The sequence below is a fragment of the Carassius auratus genome, unplaced genomic scaffold, assembly GCF_003368295.1.
Source record: "Carassius auratus strain Wakin unplaced genomic scaffold, ASM336829v1 scaf_tig00038819, whole genome shotgun sequence".
NCBI lineage: Eukaryota > Metazoa > Chordata > Actinopteri > Cypriniformes > Cyprinidae > Carassius > Carassius auratus.
The window spans coordinates 1-23,718 of NW_020526470.1; the positions used below are offsets into that span (position 1 = coordinate 1).

Consider the following 23,718-nt stretch of genomic DNA (forward strand, 5'->3'; position numbering starts at 1 on the left):
ATCCAAATACACGCTCACACATGTTCCACGGCCCTACAAATGCTATTAATACACCTGTCTGGTGACTGCAGCAGAGAGACAATGAGTGCTGGGACAGATATGGCCAAAGACAGGGCTGCACAGCTTTTATTGCTCATTTTGAAGGAGTTTTCCTGTGTTTGTTTGCACACGCGTCGGTCATTGTTTTGTTTTCCGGTGCCAAAGCCTTGAACGCTCATCCATTCACCCCAAATCAAACTCGAGAGACGGCTCATCTGTTTTTTTCCACTACATGAACTCGCAGAAGAGCATGACACAGTGGGAGAGATAATGCTGTGGAAGCAAACCATCTGGCACATCTCAAAATGACTTTTAAAGTGAATATAGGTGTGCAGATAGGCATCTGTGGGTTGTGCGGCAATGCAAATGCTGTGGAATAATACAGTGAGCATCTCAAATGGCTTCATTTGCAGATCTGTTCTACGTGTGTGTGTGTGTGTGTGTGTGTGCTGGTGGGGGCAAACAGAGGGGTGGGGTTAGCATTTCAAGACAAGGAGAGGGACAGTGTGATTGACAGGTGACATCACAAGGACGCTGTATAAAAGGTGAAAGTGGGGAATCTGAAGCTCATTTGGGGCAGTTTTCCAAAACCTTCATCAAGTCACACGCTCTTCAGAAGAGGACGCTGATATCGGTAAGGAGTTTGACTGGACTTTCTAAGCTTTGTGCGAAAGTTAAGATGCTAATTATTCCCCAGCAGACCGCATCTGTCATTCCCTGGGGTTATTTTAATACTTAAAATGTTTTTTTTAATTTTATTTAGGATTGTACCCGAATGTTTGATCATTTTAAATAACATAACACTACGTTTATTCTTTTGCAGCAGAATTATACAAGAAGGGAAAACTACTACATTTATATATTTAAAATCAACCATAAAAGTTAAATGGTAGTTTATTCAAATATTAATGTTAGAATTTGAAAGCTGCAGTTAAACTTCAAAAGTAATTCGTTTTTTTAAACGAAGGGAAAAAGTAAAGGAAAAAACATGCACAACAAAGAAAAAAAAAACATTAAAAAGCAGAATACTGTTTGGGAAGAATAAACTAGTATATTTAAGAAGTTAGAATGAAACTTAAAAGTGAAATCTTTATTTATTAAGCAGACTGTAAAATAGTAAAACAAGACTTCTAATTAATATAAAAATAAAAAAATGTTTTTTACAGAGGAAAAAAAACTAAAACATAAACATATTTCAATGTCAGTTTTGTTTTACAGAGGAAAAAAACAAGTCCAAATTGAATTGAAAAAAGTTTAAAAAATATATTTAGAAAAACGAATAGAAAAGGTCATGGAAAAACCCCCAGTTGAAGGTAAAATAAACTTGAGTAAACTGCAGATCTGTTGGTCTGTAGAAGAGCGGTGCGGTGTGTGGCGCAGGACTAGACGAGATCGACAGAGCGTCCTGAAGGTCACTCACGTTCCAGATCACTGGAGCCTCAAAACTGAACTGACTCCAGTCGCCTCCAAATACACCCCTGCACTTTACTGCAGCCGTTTATTACTAATGTTAATAACACCAATAGATGCTACATTATTGAATTAATCAACCTAATCAAGCCCAAGCGAAGTGCAAACAAAACACTAAAAACATCTATCCTATTGGATCTAGTTATTGGGACAAATGGTACTAAAGGTAGCTCATTTATAAGTTCTTTAGAGGTCAATGTCGAGGTCAGTCATCCATCTGAAAACATATATACTCACACTCCAGCGCTCGTTTAATGTGTGCAAACGAGAGCACAGTAAACACTGTAAGCCCATCGACTCTCCTGACCGACATAAGCTCAGGAGGTCATAGTTTTTAAAGTAGCTTACAGCTGAAAGTGGCTTGATACGGGGTCATGAGTGAAGCGGAGGCCATGTGATAGGCACAGACTGAAACACGTCGCACATAAACGCCTTGTTTAAGAATGCAAATGTGATTCCCAACAGCTGAAATGTTGGCAGGAGAGTACTGGCTGGTTATTAGTGACAGGTGTGTTTTCTCCCGCAGCAATGGCTGATCACGAACTGGTTCTGAAATGCTGGGGGTGGGTCGAGGGCCGACTTCGAGGGCACCGAGGAGAAGTTCTGACCCGGTCAGTCACGACACCGTCCTGATTAACATCTCTGTGGTCTGCTGAGAGCTGCCTGATGATTCTGTCTCTCAGTCTGTTTAAGCAGCATCCCGAGACTCAGAAGCTGTTCCCGAAGTTCGTGGGCATCGCTCAGTCTGATCTGGCGGGGAACGCTGCGGTGAAACGCCCACGGAGCGACCGTGCTGAAGAAGCTGGGTGAGCTGCTGAAGGCCAGAGGAGATCACGCTGCCATCCTCAAACCGCTGGCCACCACTCACGCCAACAAGCACAAGATCGCCCTCAACAACTTCAGGGTAACACCGCACACTTTCAGTCCAGTCTGACCTTCACGCCTGACTTTCAAAACCTAGTGAACGGACTCACTGACTACACAGAGAGCACCTCATAAGTGACTGATTTTAATGGTTGCACATTATATATACACACAATTTATAATTAAATAAAATATTAGAACGGTGCTAGAAAATTTAAAACTAGTAAAAGACCACATACATGCGCACATGTGTGTATATATGCATGCATATATATAAGAAATGAAATAGCAGAATATTTTAGATTATATATTTTGTTTAATTTTAATTTAAGTGCAGTTGCAAAAAAGACCATTTAAAACTTCACAAAAGTAAAACATTCTTACTGTAATAAAATAGATGTAATACTGTATACATACTGTAATAATAATAATAATACTGATAATAAATAATAATAAAAAAAATTAAAATCATAAAATGGAATATAAGTAAAAAAAGAAAATGTTATATTACACACACACACACGCGTATATATATATAATTATATATATATATATATATATATATATATATATATATATGCTTAAGTTAAATTTCACTGAAAATAGTTATATTTCATTATAGGGAAATGTTGTGTATTATTTCTATATATAAAAAAAAGAGTATAGGAATTAAAGCAGTCGTTTCCACTGTTGACAGCACGTAACCACGCTAACAACAGGATTCTAAAAATACGCTGCATGCATCAGTTTTGGATGAAATCCATGCTGTCTAAGTTGTTGCCACTAGAGGAAACTCATTAGTTTTGAGACGGAGTGTTGAAATCTGTCTCTTCCTTCCATTCGCACGCAGACAGACTCCACGAAGCCTGTTCTCAGAAAACAGCCAGTCCTGTCTGTTAGTGCGTCCCAAAAACGCAGACTTATGCGCTGTTCTGTGACGCTTTGTAGTTTACAGTGTGAGTAGTGTTCACACTGACAAATTCCAAAAGAACAAAGTGCACTAAGTGATACACTTCAATAACCTCCCACCCCAAAAAAGTAAAAATAACAATAAAAATAAGTGGGATGTTGGACACTAAATCAGATTGTCTTGCTTTCAGGAGATGAGAGGTTCTCTATCAGGCTTCAGGAGAAAGTGTAATGGTAACTCGGATGACGTGTGTCTTAAATAATCACTATATATACACAATATCACATTAGAGCCTTGAGGTTATTGAATTTCAGTCAGAGTTGTTTGTACAACACTCAATCGCCGTTCACAGGATCCCATAGGAATGAATGAGAAATTAACTCAATCCCACCTGTCGCAAAAAGGGGAGGGGCTATCAGATTCGAATTATTAATGATAAAATAACCTTATAAAATGTTCACTACATGGTAATGTGTGTGTGCAGCTGATCACGGAGGTGCTGGTGAAGGTGATGGCGGAGAAGGCGGGGCTGGACGCGGCTTGGACAGAGCGCGCTCAGGAGAGTCATGGAGGCCGTGATCGGAGACATCGATACTTACTACAAGGAGTTCGGATTCGCCGGTTAAACGACACGCTGAGCGTCACGAACGCAGCGGCATCACAGAAAAAAAACGCTTGTCTTGTTCATGCATTAGTCAGCAGAAATTACTGTGCAGCTAATATGATTAGAAACTATCTGCAGAGAACAAATCATGTCTAAAATCCAAATAAACGTACAACTGTCTGTATAGGTGTTAGTCAGGACAGCGCTATGTTTCATTTCTACAGGAATGAATTCGAGGCTGGAGCTGAAGTGACGTTAATTACAGCGCGGTCACTGGACGACACACTGATTGTTCAGCTGACCACACTCAGTACAACTTTGTCTAGACAAAAACTCAAAAAAGAAAGTTGATGAAAGCCTCGTTTCCTCTGCGTTAGATCCAAGATGGCGCCTGACCTGATTAATGTAAACGTGCCTTAGAACGAGCAGAGCCAATCACGTCAGGTGTCGAGTGTCAGCTGATCTGATGACGTCATGGCGGTGACTGTTAGGGTCTCAGGAGGAGCCTCAGATTTGGACTAAACTTCATCTGAACTGCACTCGAGTGATTGCACATGAATAAAATGAGTTCAATTTGGGAGAAAAAAAATGATGATTGAAATTGTTTAATTCTAATGACTCCTCTATCATCTTGAAAAATGCCTTAGATATTTGTTTCTCTACAGTTGCTGTCTCTTACAATTATTAACCTGCATTACAAATCATTTGCTTTGCTTTTGATTAGCAACACTTATTAATAAACATCGCTTTTAATTGCTGAAAAACTGTGTTGTGTCTATTTGTCACTCCTGCAGTGAAAACTTCACCATTGCCACTCACTATTTGTAAAATTATTATAAACAGACACAAAAATAATACAATAAACTAAACTATATATAAAAATAATACAATAAACTAAACTATATATATATATATATATATATATATATATATATATATATATATATATATATATACATACACACACACACACACGGGTAGATTATTTACTAATCTGATATTGATTCAAAATTACATGACAACAATTGTAATTAGTGACTTAATCCATTATAATACAGATTTTAAGTAATGTAATCAGACTACTTTTAGATGACGTTTGTCCTAACTTGTTTATCAGATTGATTTAAATATGAAAATTTTGTATCATATTGATATAAAAATACAAAGACAAAAGTATATTTTATTCATTGTTATTAACAACATGAAGTGCATTAAACATTACATCAAGGTTTTCCTGAATTAGGTTTGTGAAGAAACTGCAGAGGGTTTATGAATTTAATGAGAATATAATAATGAATGAAATCATAAAAACGTTAAACGTGATATTGCATTTGTTTAGCTTCATGTCATGTGGCTATAACCAACATCAGAGGACTGTGAACTGTGATGTTTATTAAATTATTTATCTTAAACTATCTCAGGGGTAAAAATATATTAGGTAAAAGCAGATCAGATGATAAAAAAGTTTGTGAATTTAATGTGTTTGAAAGACAAAGGGTGAACAACCGACCGAGAGACAACAGACTTAAAACACTTCTTAAACCTGAACTGATTCAGCACCTGAAGAAAGAGGAATTAGGAAAAATCTAAATTATTATTAAAAATGCATTGCTTGTGTGTGAATAACAGGTGATCATGTAGTCAATATAAAAGTTACTGTAGTCTGATTACAAGTACTTTTAATCTAATCACAAGTGCATAAAGATTACATGTTATCAATAACTGCGCCGCTCTGTAAATATATACACACACACACAAACACAGGAGTTATTAGCTGACTTATGGCTGCGGTGGGCTGTTTTCAGCTCATAAGGACCTGAAGGATCACGGCTGCATGTGTTTACGGTCTGTTTGGCAAGTGCTTTATTCTAAGCTGCTGTGTAATCACATGCTAAAGTCATCTGGTCTGATCTGGGGCTGGAATGAGCTTTATTTATGACATTGTGACCCTTACTCTTTGCTAAACCTCGACCTCTTGTTTACGTTCTTCCGCTGGCCGGTGTTTCTCTGAAATCTTTGTCCTCAGAAAAACTGCGGGCTGATCTGCAGCCGTGCACAGACGCACATGCTCGAGGTCAAACGCTCTCGCGCTTTTCCATCCCTCACAAATCTCATTCCAGGACGTCTGTGGACGTGACTGGAGCCACAGAGGTTTCCTGCTCCGCAACCGCCATTCGCTTTAACTTTACAGTTGTGTTAAGAGATGTCATGAGCATGTGTTAAGTTGTCCCGGGGGGGTGTCTCTTTGTCCCACCAGACAACAGTAACTCTCTCTCTCTTTCTCAGTCGGTCTCTGTCTTCCTTTATTTGTCACGTAGTCGAGTGTTTGGAGACCTGACCTCATATCCGAAAGCTGCACATGATATCACGCACATGAGATAGCTGACATATAAAGCATATCAGCCTGAGCTCCAATATCCCTGGTTCTCCTAGAAAGCAACCAGATCGAAAGAAGAGTGACTGGAGACTAGATTTTTTTTTTACTTTCATTATTTGGAGCAATGGGAGTCTGTGGAAACATTTGTTTCAAATAAACAAACTATTGCAGTGACTGGGTCTGTGGAAATATCTTTCAAAGTGTTTACTTTTTTCTAAATAAATAATTGGATTGATTGGGGTCTGTGGAAATATTTGTTAAAAAAATAACACATTTGTTGAAAAAAGAAATAAAAATTATATATATAAAAAGAAAAAGTTTCTTAATATATAAATACACGGTACATTAAACTAAAAATGGATTCAAATGATTAAATAGAAATAGAAGCAGATTAAGATAAATAAAAAATGAGATTAAAACAAATAAATAAAATTTGTTTCTAATAAAAGATTAAAAATAATATTAGTTTTAAAAATTAAAATCAGTTATTAAACAAACGAAAAAATGAATACATTTAAAAAAGTACTAGCGAATAATATTTTATATACATATTCCTACTATATTTTCTTCCTGTATCATTTGGGCTTTTATTATTAAAATCTATGGCAGCATTTTAAATTGTAGGAGAGGGATGATGAGGATCTTGTGGTTGAGTTTTTCTATCGAAAGAAATTGTAAGAGAAGCTTCAAAGTCAATAATCACAGTCTCTGGAGCAATAGAAGAGGGACTTCTGTGCTCCGAGGCTTTCCTCTGAGCTCTCGAATCAAGCGCTGGTTTGATCGCTTCTCCTCTCAATACCAGCATTGTTCTGCTGAAAGGGAGCATCTGGTTTCTGAGCACTTTCTAAACATCTCCTGACTGAATGAGTGTGTGTTTGTTTGTAAGGAAGCTCAGAGTCATCCTGCATTATCTTCTGTGAGAGGAAGAGGCAGGGCAGGAAAGCTGAGATATCTGGAGCTCTCCAGAGTCCGTCAGAAACACACACACAATGATGCTTGTCACTATCATGCAGGCATTTGATGATAATCAGTCAAAACGTGACGATGATCACGTACTCTCAAAACACAGAAATGAATAATAAGTATGCATTGCTAATCATGCAAATCTCCCCGTTACAGCACTGGAGCGCTGCTGGGAGGGAGCCAGGGGTTTGCTAAGCAGTGTCAAGTGCTCTAAAAGGGTTTTAGCATATTGTTGTGCAGTTAGTCGGTTTCTTTTTTTCAAAGGTTATGCTTTTCAATGCTATATGATCGATAAGATGATGCTAGGTTTTCTGATTTGTTTTTAACATGTTTCTACATGCTTTCTAGAGGTTTATGGTTTTTACAGCATTCCTGTGCAGTCGCCAGGCATTTTAAGAGTTTCTTACATTGTTGCAAGGGTGTTTCTATGTAGTTGCCAGGAGTTTTATGTGGTTTTTGCCATGTTTCTACATGCTTGCTAGAGTTTTCTTGTTGCGATGTGTTGCTATGCGGTAGTCACACAGCAAAATCCCCAGTGTTAATTTAACACTCTGAGTGTGGACTCATATAAACACTGAAGCAGTGTTAAAAGTAAAACACTGAAGCAGAGTTGAAGTTAATGAGATAATTAAGAAGTTAACTGAGTTATGATTGACCATTATTAAAGACACCTGATGTTAACAAGCAGAATCACCAAACGAGAAAATCACAATTTGTGTGTCACCATTATAGTGGTCAGTGTTTGCTTTAGTTGGAATTTTGGCTTGTAACTTCTTAATTTTAAAATTTGTTTGGCAAGCCAAAAGCAAAATTCATCAGGTGGTGATGATTGTTTTAATGTAATTGTGCTTGACCATAATCACTGAACTCATTTGCAGTCTTTTCTCTAAGCAAAATTTCCATTATTGTTTTGTATTTATATTGATTATCCATTATTTATAGACTTTTCTATCAATTTTGTAGGCATCTCTTTCAAGTGATTCAGAATTTTATTTTATTTTATTAAAGAGTCTTTAGTTTTAGGCACACACAGATAACAATAATCAGCGTATGAATCTCAACAACGGTGACAAACAGCATATTCAGATAAACAGACCAACTCTGAACATCACAAAACTAGATACAAAAAATGAACATAAAAACAGCAAAAGTAAAATATAGTTAGAATAAAAAGTTAAAAAGACAGTTCAGCTCATCATTTATTCATGCCGCAATGCATGATGGGAGCCATGGATGAGTTTTTATTGGCTACAACATGCTTTTTTGATGGTCACCGTTGTTGTGAATGCTCACGCTGATTCTTGATGTCTGTGTGTCTAAACAAAAGGACTCTTTCTTTATGTAGAACTTACTTTTAAAAACATTTTGTCTCATGGCAAAAAATGCTGGATCTCTTTTTCTTTCACCTAATTTATATACACAATACAGAAACCCAAACTCAGACTTTCAGGTCACTTCATGACAATAGTCCAAAACACAATCAATAGCACATGATTGGCTTAGCTCTGGTCTGTCTGTATAACACCGTTACCACAGCCACATAAAATCTAAAGTTAATAACTGCAGGATCAAGATCCCAACTAAAGCAAACACTGAACACTATAATGGTGACACACAAATTGTGATTTTCTTGTTTGGTGACTCTGCTTGTTAACATCAGGTGTTTTTAATAATGGTCGATCATAACTCAATTAACTTCCTAATTATCTCATTAACTTCAACTCTGCTTCAGTGTTTATATGAGTCCACACTCAGTGTTAAATTAACACTGGGGATTTTGATGTGCATGTGTTTAACATGCTGCATGTAAATGCTAGAATTTGTGGCATGTTTTTTTTAACACATTGCTATGCATTTTCTGGATGTTTCTAGAGTGTGGTCTTGCAGGTCAGTTTCTAGAGTCGGTGTACCTGGACTCTTGACATTTTGGACACAGAAACTTGTGCAATGCTTTTGACAATGTACATTGTATTAGAGCAGCTTTACCCAAAAATGAACTTTCTTGAACCAAGACATGTGATTTAAGATCACACTTAACTGGAAAGCGTTGATTCTGATCAGTAACTGTGTGCAGTGCCAGTAGTGATGCTTCACTTAACAAACCACACTTCACCTGGACATAAATGAGGGCAGGAATGTGTGTGAAAGTGGTACGTGCAGGTAGAAACGCATCTACTGCCATCCAGCTCTGCCAGTCTCCCAGCACACACACACACACACACACACACACACACTGCATTATTCAGTAACCGAATGTGGAGTGGGACAAAGGCAGGGCTCTGGAGGGACGGCTGCACTGTAGATGTGTTTGTGAAGGACTCTAATGGACGCCAGCAGAGCAGATCATGGAACGAATCACACAGAGCCACTGAGAATGACCCGAGTCTGAGACCTCATGGGAATAACAGGCCTATAATTAGCTACTTTAATGACTTTTATAGTTAAGGCCAAAAACAGAACATCAATCCCAGAGCGTGTAGGTTCAAGCCCAACTCATGAGCGCCATCAGATGTGTTCATTACAAGAACAATAAAAAGATACTCTAAAATTAGACCTCGATGGCCTATTCGTGACAGTGGAGGCACTCTGTGTGTCTGTGGGGTGAGAGGATATCTGGACCGTGACCCCGGGTGTGAAGTGGTCAGTGGAGAGATTGTTGAATGAGGTCAGTCACGAGGGAGCCAACGGAAAGGTTGGGCGAGCGAGAGAGAGAGAGAGAGAGAGAGAGAGAGAGAGAGAGAGAGAGAGAGAGAGAGAGAGAGCGCAGGTAAGATGCCAGAAAGCCTTTTTGCCATTTCTCCGCAAAGAACGTCCGTTATTCAGGACTCGGGTTACCGATAGGATTGGTTTGCAACAGGTGAGGTTGTCATAGAAACCCCAAAAGATTCGAGGGAGAATGAGAGGATTCTGGGATGAGGTTACTGTAGTGCACCAAACACAGAAGGGAACGAAAACTAAACCCAGAAACAAACAGCAACTATAGAATTACTGACAAACTTATATTGTCAATGAAATATTTACCCTTATAACATGATAAAATAACTAAAACTGAAATAAAACTGAATAAAAACTAATGTACACATTACAAAACTAAAACTAATAAAATGATTTAAACAACAAAACAACTAAAATCTAAAATGAAGAACAAAACAGAAAAAACGAATTCAAACTATTAATAGAAACTAAAATATTATCTAAAAGAACACTCGAGTAGACATTTAATCTCAATAATACATTTTTGTTTTGAGCCATCAAATGCTCCAAGACACATATAATAATAAAAATGTTTTTACTCCCATAATTATTGGGTTTTAAGATATTTTAGGGCAAGAACAGTAAAGATTTATAGGTTCAGTACCAGGACTTATTTACTCATTCTTTTATTATTTTATAACAGTAGTTAAGCATTTAAAACTGGGAAAACATGGGAATAATAATAATAATAGTGAGCTCACAAAGTACATCCAAACTTTTTACTAGTATTGTAGTAAATATATGAAATGAAAACCCAACTTAAATTGCCTAAAAGCAGTACAGTAATCTGGAAAAATATGCTTCTGTTATTTATAAATATGGTAACAGGATAATTACTCGGGGAGTATGTTAGGAGCGATTCCTTCGCTACACAAGGGCTCTCTCTGCTGGTTCTGATGTGTTTATCCATTACAAGAGCTGGATGTGAACAGGCCCAGGGCAAGGTCAGTCTCACAGACAGTGGCACCCACCTGAACTAATCTGCAGTCCACAGTGATTCTCTGCAGCTTGGGCTTCCTGTGTGGAAGTTCAAACTAATGAATCGAGTCTCAATCTGGTTATTCATTGATCATACTGGAGGTCAGTCCTCTTCGAGGTCAGAGGTCACCGAGCAGCGGGTCAGAGAGGACAGATAGAGGGCGGTGGTTGCTATGGGAGACATTCCCGCCGACACCTTCAAGATGTTGAGGAGCCGCACAGCTGCTGCGTTCACGCCATCTACCGTCTGAGACAGAGAGAGAGAGAGAAACACATGTCTGCTTGAGGTGACCGGTAGTGTGTGTGTGGTGTGTGTGCATGTGTCTCTCGGTGTGTGTTTACCCTGTGCTCGGCGCAGAGGACAGGACACTGATGTGATGCAGCCAGTTTTCTTACGCTGACCAAACGCTCCTGAGTGTGAGAGCCACAGCGAGCTGCAGACACACACGTAAAACACACTGACCTCACACACACTTCGGACAATCATTGACAGACTGAGCGTTCAGAAACCAGGGTAAACGTCTGGGGTCAGGAAGATTTGTTTAGAATTAAAGTTTAGGTTTAAAATATAACGCTTTTATTATTATTTGATGCTGAAAATCAAGATTTGATTACAGGAATAAATTATATCTCAACTATATGTTAACATAGAAATGAGTGACTTTAAATAGTAATAATTTCACAGTTTTTACTGTATTTTTAATAAAATAAATGCAGCTCTGGTGAACAGAAAATACTTATTTTGTAAACATTAAATCTTACTGAGCCCAGACTTTTAAAGTGAACTATGTATTTAAGTACATGATCAGAAAAAGAAGTGCTTGACCTTCAGAAAGTGTTGCTCATCCATCTTCAGCTCAACCCAAATAACATATGAACCATTTAGCTACATTGTTACCCAAATGGGACCCTGAACTGTGTGAGGTCATGAACTACACAAATTAAAAATATAAAAAGCAACCCATTTCATCTTTTTTGGAGTGCAGTGTTGAGGAGTAACTACACTTTCTATCTGGGTTTATGTATGCTTATGTTTTAAGATTAACTGTTTTTCCAAGGCACTGTTAGATACCAGTGCTTCCTGTTATGATTTTAAGCTGTGCTTTAAAATTGAATTATAATAATCTCAATTCAAGTGATGAAGGCTTTTGAAAGTCTGACAGTAGTGTTCAGTACTGTAAGGTTAAACCTGCCTGCTTTAAATGTCTGAAAATGAATAATAGTTAAAAACATTCGTTAGAAATTTAGAAAAGTTATCAAATGTAATCATTTACTTTATATTAAAGTATCTGAAATAGTTATACGACTTAATACATTTTAAATAGAGTATCCTATTACATTTCCTAAAGTAACCTACCCAGCACTGAGTGTATGTGACTAGAAATGCATTTTCACAAATACTTTGCATTGTTTTTTTTTGTGGAAAACTGTAAGGGACAAAAATGAGTGTGCGCACATTTACAACTGTTCTCAACTCACCATCAGTCACCAAGAAACACACTTTCCCCAGGAAGCAGTCAGAGTGCAGATGGGCGAGAGAGCTTTCCACTGACTGCAGACTGAGAGAGAGAGAGAGATTTGGTGGTGGGGGGGGGGGGGGGGGGGGGTAAAGTTTTTGACATTATAAAATCAATGTATTTTAACAACAAATGTGCAATCTGAATTGGCAACAAACATACAGAAGTCTTCACCAGAAAAGAGGAGTGCAGCAGGGCTGTAGCCTGAGTACAATGCTGTTCAACATTTACATCAATGAATTAGCGGTGCAGTTGGAACAGTCTACAGCCCCTGGACCTTCTCTACAAGACAAGAACATCAAGCTTTTGCTGTACGCAGATGATCTGCATTATGGTCTTTCAGATGTCAGGAACACAGACACCAGTTCAGTCTCGGCAGCACCGCCGGGGAGTTTCAGTTCGGCAGTGAATATCTCAAAGAAAGCTCGAAGAGCTCTATACGAAATCAAGAAAAAAAATTCCAAAATACTGAAATACTGCTTCCAATTTGGTGTAAAATCTTTGATAGTGTGATTCAGCCCATAGCGTTGTATGGAAGTAAGGTTTGGGGTCCACTCAGTGGTCAGAGCTACACTAGATGGGACAGACATCCAACAGAAGCCCTACAACACAGAATTCTGCAAAATGATTCTAAAATTACAAAGAACAACACCCAATAACGCATGCAGGGCAGAATTAGGCCGATTCCCATTGATTATCAATATGCATAAAAGATCCCTCAAATTCTGGATGCATCTTAAATCAAGTCCCACAGAATCACTACATTTTAAAGCAATACGAACCCAAGAACTGAACCCTGAAAAGAGTCCACTCAGTCAGCTAGTTCTGAGACCTGACTAACCTGACTAACTCTACTAACACTACCCAGTCTCAGACCAGCACTGCTTCTCACCCAAACATCAGAACCAATCAAATTATCTAAAAATACATCTGGAACATTTGGGACAGAGATGTACTTCCTCCTTCATTGTCAGAAATACATAATCCATTAGAGACCTCTACTTCAACAAAATAACCAACTTACTAAAGAACTTTAGAGCCATTAGTGAAACAGAACAAATAAAGATACTATTAGGAGAGGGACAGACAGCTTTGTCGATATTGTATAATTTACATTCGTGCCAATAAAGCAATTTTGAATTGAATTGAGAGAGAGAGTGAGAGAGTAAGCGAGATGAGGGTCTGTCCACTCCCAGTCAATGTTATGAGAAAGAGATGAGTTTACCTGCGCTCTGACAGCAGATTCACCACAAACACGATTAAATCAATGCGAGGACGAGTCTCCTTGTTCTCGACGGGCAGAGGGAGCTTTCTGGCCAGACGCCTAAAACACATCACGAACATTTAATACATGAGATACATAATATCACATCATATCCGCACACATGATAATAAGAACTGTAGACACTCACACATTGACGTTGAAATCTTTCTTATATTGCACTAAGGCGTTGGCTAGTTTGGACTGCAGCTCCTCCTCGTTTTCCACCAACTGTTAAGACAAATATAAAACATTAAAAGAGTTGTATTGTTCTACAAGCTTCATCAACAGTATCGGAGAGATGAACTGAGGCGCGTTACTCACGAGCACCGTCGCGGTGTTCAGCTCCGGGACTTTACTGAACGGAGTCAGGAGCGCCATGATGAGCGGTATCAGAAATAAGTCGAGTTTTACTGATTTCTTTGTGTGTTTATCGGAAAGAAGAAAAAACCCAGCGAAAACTCGCGATTAGTGTGACGGTTCCTCCTCGCGCTTATTTTCAAAGTTCACGCGCGTGACGTCACATAGCGCGACCTGACGTAGAGCGCGCGCTGCTGCCCTCGCGCGGTTACGAACGGCCTTACATTCGTGATTAAACTTCATATTTGACTTTTTCTTCTTCTTGGAACATGCATCTTAAAACGTAAGAAACATCATGTATTTCATTGAAGATAATATATAAAAACATTTTTATTGAATAATTATAATATAATTATAGTTTCCAATGATATTAAATCGATCTTTTGATGATAAATATGGAATTTTATAGATTATCTCTCTATATATAAAGTCCGGAACTGGTTTACTCTGATTGAAGTTAGCACCATATCAGATACTGTGAATATGGGCTCCTGCAATTAAACTACTTTTTCTGTCACATCTTACCCTCAAGTTTGTGTAACCTAATGTATTTATTTCAATTCAGTGACGTTAAAGTACATTTTGGGCTTCAGTAAATAAGTTAAATAACATTCTATGGGTAAATATTTTAAGTGTAGGTGTTCTTCTGACACTTTAAGAGTTTTGTTTCATTGTAAACACTTGTATTTTCATGCAGATATGCAAACAAAGCATTATTCACATTTATCTCGGCAGAAGCAGAAATTTATTCAAACCAGCTTTCATGAAGACAAAAAGCCTGACACACTTTAAACAATGAAAGCAAGAGATTTATTATTTCATAGCGTTAGCATAATGACAACCTCAACGCAGCAAAATCAAACTGTGAGAAACAGGGGCCAGAGAAACTCACACACATCATGGTACCATGAGAAATAATGTAATGTAAGCCGAGCTACAAACCTGTGCAGATGTGTGTGAGAAAAAAAAAAAAACTGGTTTGGTTTTTGCAGAGGAAAAAAAAAAAAAATCAATCACATTGTAATCCAGGATTACTGCTCAGTCCAGATCTTAGTTTATACTTGTATCCAATGAAAAAACATGAGAAAATAATTATCCCCATCAAAAGTCATTTTAAGGAGTTTTAATTATGTAAAAAGGAACAAAAATAATAAAAAATAAACAGAGTAGCCAGTTTAAAAAGATGAAAACGACTTTTTATATCTCCGCAGGTTCTCCTTCATCCACCTCTCCTTATTTCACAACATAAAAAACTAACTTCTAAATGCACGCTTTCCCTTTACAGCACTTCTGTCAAATGTTTGTTTTGGTTTGCTGACTAGTTTGGCTCAACTAGATCAGAGTGTGACACTCTTGCTGTCTGAGGCGTCATCTGGATCTCAAATAAAGATGCTGGTCTCTCTCTCTCTCTCACACACACACACACACACACACACACATTCTCTCTCTCTCTCTGTAGCTGTTGAGCTTCTACTGATGTGTGTGTGACCGGACAGAAAGCTGGTCCAGTTGTTGTCTGATCAGTGCAGGGATCGGAAGCTACAGTGTGTAAAGTATCTGGATTTCTTCCTCTAGATCTCTCCGGACTCTCTCTCCTCGGAGCTGGAGCGCTGATCTCTCTCCAGCGACACGGATCTCTCCCGCTCTTTCATTCGGCTCATGTCTGGAGAGACGGGGGATCTCTCTCTCTCCATGTCTCTGCCTCCGTTGTCCCACCATCTCTCGTCCGCGGCGTTCTCCCGCCATCTCTCCTGAGACAGATTCGGCTCCGGATCTCTGGTGTGTGAAGACCTGCAGACACAAGCACAAGCGTCAGGATATGAGTGTCTGAGTGAGTGTGACAGACAAGAACGGGAATATACAGATTTATTAAACATTCGTTATTTTAACTTTAACTTGAAATGTTGTTATATTAACAGAAGTATTTAATTCAATATTTGCAAATTTCTAAATCTGAATTCAAGATATAAAATTTATTAGATCTAAATTCCATGGAGTTGTTGTGGTACCTCTTTCTTTTGCTCCTGTGTGAGTGGGAGCGAGAGCGATGGCGATCTTTGTGTCTGTGCTTCCTCTCTCGGTCTCGTTCCCTCTCTCCCTCCTCACGGTGTCGACGAGAGCGATGGGAGGACGAGCTTGCTCCTTCCCTGAGGAGCACACACAGATATCATTTCAGCACAGTACACCCTTTGATTACTGACGAGGATGTTATTCGACAGGAAGCTGATCCTCACCGATATCGCTCAGCACTTCTGGATCTGGACCTGAGAACAGCAGGATAAAGAGAAACTTCATCATGATCAAACACTTGGGCATTTCGGTGTTACCACAGATATATTATATAGCCTGTTTTGTTTAACAATTTGCATGTCAACTCTTAAAAAAAATTCACAAGGGTTTCTTTGTGAAATGTTATTCCATGTGTAATTGCTGATTTACTCGGCTACATCACCAAACTAAGTAGCAAAAACACATTCATACACACACACAGACTGCAGAGCTGCTTTAGAGTTTGACAACTTCATTGCCTTAACTATTAGAGCTCCACTGATTTGAAGTAAAGTAATTTTTTTAAATTATTTATTATTATTCCTTTGTTTAACCAGGGCAAATCATATTGAGACAATAGTCTCTTTTTCAAATTGTCCCTGGTCAAGAAAGGAAGCACTTAAAAACAAAAAATGAACATGCAGAGACATTCCCAGCTGTAATATCACGGCCTGAATATGATGCACACATCTGGGTGAATGAAATGAAAGCATGGCACAGAGACGGACCTCCTGCGTTCTCTCTCTCGTTCCCTTTCTCTCTCGCGCTCCCGCTCTCTCTCTCGTTCCCGCTCGCGCTCTCGCTCTCGTTCCCGCTCGCGCTCCCTCTCTCTCTCCAGCTCCCACTCTCGGGCTCGCTCCTCCTCTCGGTCGCGCTCCTCTCTTCTCCTCGTGCGCATGCGCTCCTGTTTCTCCGTCACAGCCGTCTGTAAATCACAGAGGAGATCGTCGATGAAAAGCTGCATGACACCAGCCTCAACTGAGCTGTGAGTCGTCCTCGTACCCGCAGTTTTTCTAGTTTTTCCCGGATTTCAATGAAACCCAGATGGAGTTTCCCTCCGAAGTGGTCGGCGAGGCGGCGGTCGTTATCGTGGAGGCCGAGGTAAGCGGAGCAAACCTCACACACGCGCAGCTTCTGCTGCTGGAAGCTGGAGGCCGGCATGGAGTTGCGGTAGATGTCCTAAACACAACGACAGAATTAACTGCTAATACAAAAACACATCTAATTGATTATTTTGCCTATGTGAGAAAATCCTAAACGACACGCTGCACATGGAATATTTAACATACAGTTTATTAAACAGAAGCCACATCTTCTTAGAGACCTGGAATATGTTTTTGGACCTACTATGAGCCCTTTAACTTTATATCCACTCTTAACACACTGACCTCTCATGTGCTATCATTTGACTTCAGTTAACACAGATTGGATTTGAGGATGTATGTATCTGTATACTCTGAGCGTAAACCAATAAATAAATAAAAAAACCACAACAAATACCGAATCAAATGTTATTTGTGATTTAAGATCTAGAACCGAGGATCACAGTGATATTTGCACCATGACCTTTGACTCACACCGACCTCTGCCTCTTTCTTCAGGGTGCGTGTTTTCTCCACCTTCTCCAGCACCTGCTGGGCCTCATCCACGTTCCCCTCGCCGCCCAGCTGCTCCGCTCGCGCCAGCAGCTTCCCGATCTCCTCGTTCAGCTCGTGCACTCGCTCCGCCTGCCAATCAGAGAGCATCCAGATTAGAGTCACAGCTGCAGAAACAGACAGATTCGGAGGACAGGTCAGACGGGCATGAAACATTGACTTGAATAATGTTAATACACTTATTTCGGGCAAAATAACTAAAAGCTACCAAATGGCAATATATTAAAGGAAGCCGTTTCTGCCACAGAAAAAAAATCACTAGTGAATCCACTCTTCTTTCTTCTCACAATCATGAGTTTACATTTCACAACTCTTACTTTTTTCTTAGAAGTCTGTTAGCATCTCATAATTCTGACTTTATCCTCTATGAACTCAAGTTTACACTTCAGACATGTTTGAATTCTCATGAATTCTGAATTCCCATCTCAATTCAATCTTGTTACGTCTCATGACAACACTTTTTCCCCCTCAGAATTATGACTTAACATCTTCCAATTCAGACTTTTTCCTTAGAATTCGGTTTACATTTCACAATTTGGATTTTTGATATCATAATTTGGAGTTTACGCTTCACAATTCTAAATTTTCTCAAAACTCAACGCTTAGATTCCACAACTGAGACATTTTTTTCTCAGAGTTCTAAGTTCACATTCTAGCTTTAGACTTTTAGTTAAAATTTGAACTATAAACTTAAAGTTCGGAAAGAAAACATTGGAAATTGTGAGCTGTTAGCGAAAAAATGTGAGATATAAACTAGTAGAATTGAGGGATTTTTGTGGTGGAAACTAGACTCCGTAGGATATGGTCTCTTTAAAAAGAAAATAAACTGAGTGGATTTCTTTTCTGTTAGCATGTTCTTCCTATCGAAACAGGAAGTTGGAACAGGACACATTGAAAAGCCCATTCTCCTTTTTTCTTCATTAAAAGTCAGTTTATATCAGAGCTGTGCACCATGACTCACTAGTCACTGGTCTGTGCACAGCAGGTGTGTGAAACTTCAGCATGAAAATGATGTGAAAGTGAAATCTGGTGGTCGTCAGCTTTCACCTTGGCAGCCACTTCAGCGCTGATCTCCTCCTGCGTTTCGACCAACCGTTTCTTGGCCAGTTCGGTTCTTCGGTCACAGTCTGCGATGAAGGACTGCAGGTGCTCTGTGGCCTGAGGAGACGCGGCACGATCAGACATTCAGAAGCACATACAGTCAAATAAATGCAAAGGGTTCATACTCACATCCAGCTCAAAGAAATACTCCTGCTGTTTAGACGCGATCTCATAATCTGCTCTCAAAGCCAGATCATGAATCTTCACACACTCCCCCAGATCCATGCGCTGCACAACCACAAACACAACCGTTTAGAAAACTCAGGCCAGCTTTCAGTGTATTTGATGTCATAATGCCACTGTGGGGCAATCATAAACACAGTCCTGCAATTATCAGACCGGTTTTAGATGAGTGAAGTCAACCCCGCAGAGAGGAGGACACTTACGGTTCCTGACAGTATGTCATGTGGACACGACTCCAGCAGATGACTCTTACATACTCGCTCGTCCGTGAACTTGATCCGCTGTCTCATCGTGTCGCCTGCCACACATAATGAGCATCAAAAATCACGATCCTTCTCGTGTCAAACACACAACCAGACACACCAATCAAAGAAACAACAATGCCACAAATCAAATCATGATTCTCAATAGAACATGAGGATTATGAGACTGATGATCAAACTACAAGTTTCATTGTCATTTCATTCAATCATTGTCATATAATTCAAAAACAATCTCTTTACTTTTAAAAACTTTGTAATACTACACAACTGTAGTTTAATGTATACAACAGTGAACGATCTTGCACCTCCACATTTAAAGATGTGTGTTTCATTGTGCAATGACAGCATAAGACAGACAAGAGCCTCATTAGAAAAACTGATTCTGGACGATCCGGTTTTCTGTAAAAGCTGTTAATAATTGGAATGGTTAACTGATTGATATTACCCTTGTACTACCTTTGTGCAGTTTAAATTACATTTGAGAAGATTTTTAAAGGCAAGTCAGGTTCTAGATCACTAATTATACAAGGTAAAGATTTTTGAATATGTTTTATACTTCTATTCTATTGTGTTTAATTTGTACATTATTTTAATTGATAATTTGGTTTACTCCTAAACAGGAACAGCAGATGAAATTTAGTTCTGAGCTAATTCTGCGGTAATATTTTATCATCCATTGTCCCTGTCAAATAAAGAATAAATAAATAAGTGCAACAATAATTAGACTAATGACGGTAATAATAACAAAAATAAGAATAATGAATTGAAACTGTGATCATAAGTTGTCAACCAAACATGTGACTTGTGATTCTTCTCATATCATATAAATAATAAAATTCATGATTCCCACGAAATGATTGACTGATATGAAATTATTCCAAGCAAAGCATAGGCTACGATTTTTTTTATTATACCGACAGAATCGTTAGAATTATGAAATAAACCAATCGAAAAGTGAAAGTAGCAGTAATTATAAAATTATTTCAACATAATCATTGGTAATCATCAGTCTGACGTGCTTCCCATCAATCAAATCACTAATCGCAGTGCTATTAAATGATTCAACCAAATCACGAGAGCCATGATTCACATGAAACCGTGACTTTTAAACCGCTCGAGATTAAGAGAACATCAATATATACAGTATATAAAACATATAGTAACTAAGCACTGAGTCAAACGCATGGTTTAGTTTCGCTTTGATGAGCCTGAAGGAAACACTCACCATCTCTGCCAGTGCCCATGAGCTGGTCCAGCATGGCTCTCATCTGTGCCTGGGCCGACATCTTCACCCGTTCAGCTCGATACACCTGAGGATACACCTATTTGACGCGTTAAACACACTGTTCTATCTGAGCTGTTTACAACTGACTCCTCATAGAGCAGAGAAGGCCTCGAGTCCAGCGGGCGCCGAACACAACATAAACCGCCTCCTGAGACTCTCTAACACACACCCGACTAACACCACACACTCTTCTGAGTCTGAGAGGCTCCAGAAAGCGCAGTTTATGGCTGAAGTGCCGCTGAAATAAGTTATTCGTGAATCAGGGAGCTAGTGTCGTGTGTTAGCAGCAGCGGCTAACTCTTCCTCAATCCGCCATAAGTGCGCTTATTTATCAGTCCTCGCGCTGCTTTATCAAACCGCAGTTCGGTATTTTGTGTAGTGGTCCATATTCTTAAAGTTTTGACAGTGTTTATTTGTTGTTGGTTTATTGTTTTATTAGTTTTTTTTTGCCTCTCGGAATGAGACTTCCGACCCGCGCGCGCTGTTCCCGCTTGGTTACGCGGCCTCGAGGAAGTGCTGCAGAGCTCGAGCGCTGATTGGCTGAAGGGCGGATGACGTCTTTACGTCGGTCCGTTGTGAGGTCATCAGAGCGATAACATAACTTATAATATAAAAAATGTTAACATTTAACTTGAATTATCCAAACGTTTGTTTGTTCTTAGAACAAACGTACTTTTTCATATACGTAGACAGTGCTGGTAGATATAAATTGTAGGCCATTACCGACCACCCCACACAAAAAAAAAAAAGAAAATGAGAAAATGTTTTGTTACTAACGTAAACAATTACATCACTACACATTTTAAGTAATATAATCGGACTACTTTTTTAAATGCATTACTTTTAAACCGTTGTTTATATCACTGATTTAAATAAGATAAACTTAATCGAATATCGATATAAAAATACAAAGAGAAAGAAAAATTAGTTCCATTCATAGTTATTAAAGATGACAAAGGATATAAAATAGGGAGATTCATTAAATTATGAATGATTTATTGCTGTTGTGTGAATGATATGTAATAACGTACTCAGTAAAAAAAGTAACTTTAGTCTGGTTACATTTTTTTTTTGTTTTCAAGTCTAATATAATCTAATTACATGTACTTAATGTTTGAAATCAGATTATGTAATCCAAATTGAATGTAACTATCTAATAGTTATAGAAGCTTATTTAAAAAAATAATAATAATAATAATTATCCAAAAGTTTTCACCCCCAGTGGTACCAAATTAATGATATTAATCATCTCGTTCAAAACTTGCACCACGTTTGTATCTAACAACAGAAACTTGTGGTTTTAACCGTTAACAATAGAACTGAGGGGAACCGGAAATAGATACATGTTTTAATAGTATATAGAAAGATACATGTTTTAATAGTATATAGAAAGATACACCTTTTAATAGTATAATTAGATTTTAAAAGAGAAAGAGAGGACTGCTTTGATATTGGGTCTCCTCGTTAGCATCTCACAGGTCAATAACTACACAAGAACACAACATTATTGGTTCTCTCTGTTTATTGTTCTGATGTGTAACAGACATCTCTTTATTTATGTACGTTGTATATTATATTCATATGTATAAAAAAAACATCCAGTGTAATAGTTTTTTCTCCAACTACTTCCACAGAATACAAAATCAAACCCAGCTGTGATTATCAATTAGAAGAACGAGAACAAACAGAAACACATAGAGGTCCTCTCAGACGGACATCCGCTCCGGAGCTTTTAGTCTTTAAATGATTTCAATCGGGGAAATTTCATTGCTTTTCATATTAGATTTAGCCTCTAGTCGTCGAGTGGCGTGTCCCGTCTATAGAGGGCCTCTCAAATAGCAGTTTCATCACAAATAATCACAATTCATGGATATACAATGTATAGATATACATAAATCAAATCATAAGCTTACATAGTTCAAGTAAAAAATAAAAAATAATCAATATGATGTGAAAAAAATATCAACTTTGTACCTTCAAAACCCTACACGGATGACCTCGAATTATGCTACATTTGTCTTTAGAATGAATCCTTCCATATTTCCCATTCATAGTCCTCAAAACCAAAGATAATAAACAGGCAAAAAATAAAGCATATTTTGTCTTGAGCTGTATTATATGAGAATTTGGATTAAAAAAAAATATGATACACATTTACAGCTGCTCTAAGTATTTCGATGCTACATTTTTTTTTAAGCAGATGAAAGTGTAAAAATAAATGCGCATTCATTACTGTGTGATCCAAAGTTAGTTAAATACACCTGTTCACACCAAGAACAATTACTATGAAGATCTTTATATTTATCTGCCGCTTTAAATGCTCCAGCTCGTTATATATAGCAGGATTGATTCTGATTGGCTGTCAATGTTTGCATCGTTCATCAGCTGAAAAAATCTTTAGTTCATCTTTATCATTATAGCTGCGGTGTGGACGATACTGAGAATTTTCCCACGATTTTGAGAACTATATCTTTATCGTTATCCTTATAGTTAATGTTCTTGGCTTGTTCACACCAAGCACGAAAACTATAAAGATAACAATAAAGATACCGTGTTAAAAATCTTTCTCAATATGAAAGAAACGCAGAGTCCACACTACAACTATAACGATAAAGACACAGAAACTATATCGTTGGAGTCAGCTGATGAATGATACATTGACAGCCAATCAGAATCAATCCTGCTATAACCAGGGGCAAGGAAGTCGACCGGAAGTTCAAGTCGGGTGGGGGCTGCCATCTTTTAGCAGAACTTCACTTGCGTTAGCATTCCCATTGACTCCCATTCATTTTGGCGTCACTTTGACAGCGAATAACTTTACATCTGAGGCGTTTAAAGACTCCGTTTGTCCATTATTTATTTCTAAAGATACACGACAATGTATAAAGGGCTCCATTACCTTCTATGTTACATTATGGCCCTGTATAAACAGTTTTTGTAAAAAATAGGCTAACGATTGCGTCATCACCACTCGTCTCTCTGTCGCATTACCGTACAGACAGGAGGAGAAGCTCGCAGGCAATTAACTTAATATGGCATACTGGCGTTACATTTTAAAATACTATACAAAATAATTAATCAGAAT

The 23,718-nt window shown here is 38.3% G+C and overlaps 2 protein-coding genes and 1 pseudogene across 2 annotated transcripts; 1 reads left to right on the forward strand and 2 right to left on the reverse strand.

The window, feature by feature from the left end:
* The first annotated feature begins 619 nt into the window (after positions 1-619).
* LOC113083552 (myoglobin-like) lies at positions 620-4,194 on the forward strand (annotated as a pseudogene).
* Positions 4,195-10,588: 6,394 nt separating this feature from the next.
* LOC113083554 (centromere protein M) lies at positions 10,589-14,271 on the reverse strand. Its single transcript, XM_026254598.1, has 6 exons — positions 14,062-14,271; positions 13,889-13,968; positions 13,702-13,800; positions 12,439-12,518; positions 11,302-11,393; positions 10,589-11,206 (listed from the first exon to the last, which is right to left on the reverse strand). The coding sequence occupies exons 1-6, from the start codon at positions 14,116-14,118 to the stop codon at positions 11,063-11,065; spliced, it is 552 nt and encodes a 183-aa protein (XP_026110383.1). The 5' UTR covers positions 14,119-14,271; the 3' UTR covers positions 10,589-11,062.
* A 1,135-nt stretch (positions 14,272-15,406) lies between these two features.
* On the reverse strand, positions 15,407-21,158 carry LOC113083553 (putative RNA-binding protein Luc7-like 2). The gene is made up of 10 exons (XM_026254597.1): positions 20,574-21,158; positions 19,289-19,383; positions 19,032-19,130; positions 18,849-18,959; positions 17,730-17,873; positions 17,149-17,325; positions 16,875-17,071; positions 16,332-16,361; positions 16,107-16,244; positions 15,407-15,888 (listed from the first exon to the last, which is right to left on the reverse strand). Exons 1-10 carry the CDS (start codon positions 20,632-20,634, stop codon positions 15,669-15,671), a joined length of 1,272 nt encoding a protein of 423 aa, XP_026110382.1. The 5' UTR covers positions 20,635-21,158; the 3' UTR covers positions 15,407-15,668.
* Between the last annotated feature and the right edge of the window lie 2,560 nt (positions 21,159-23,718).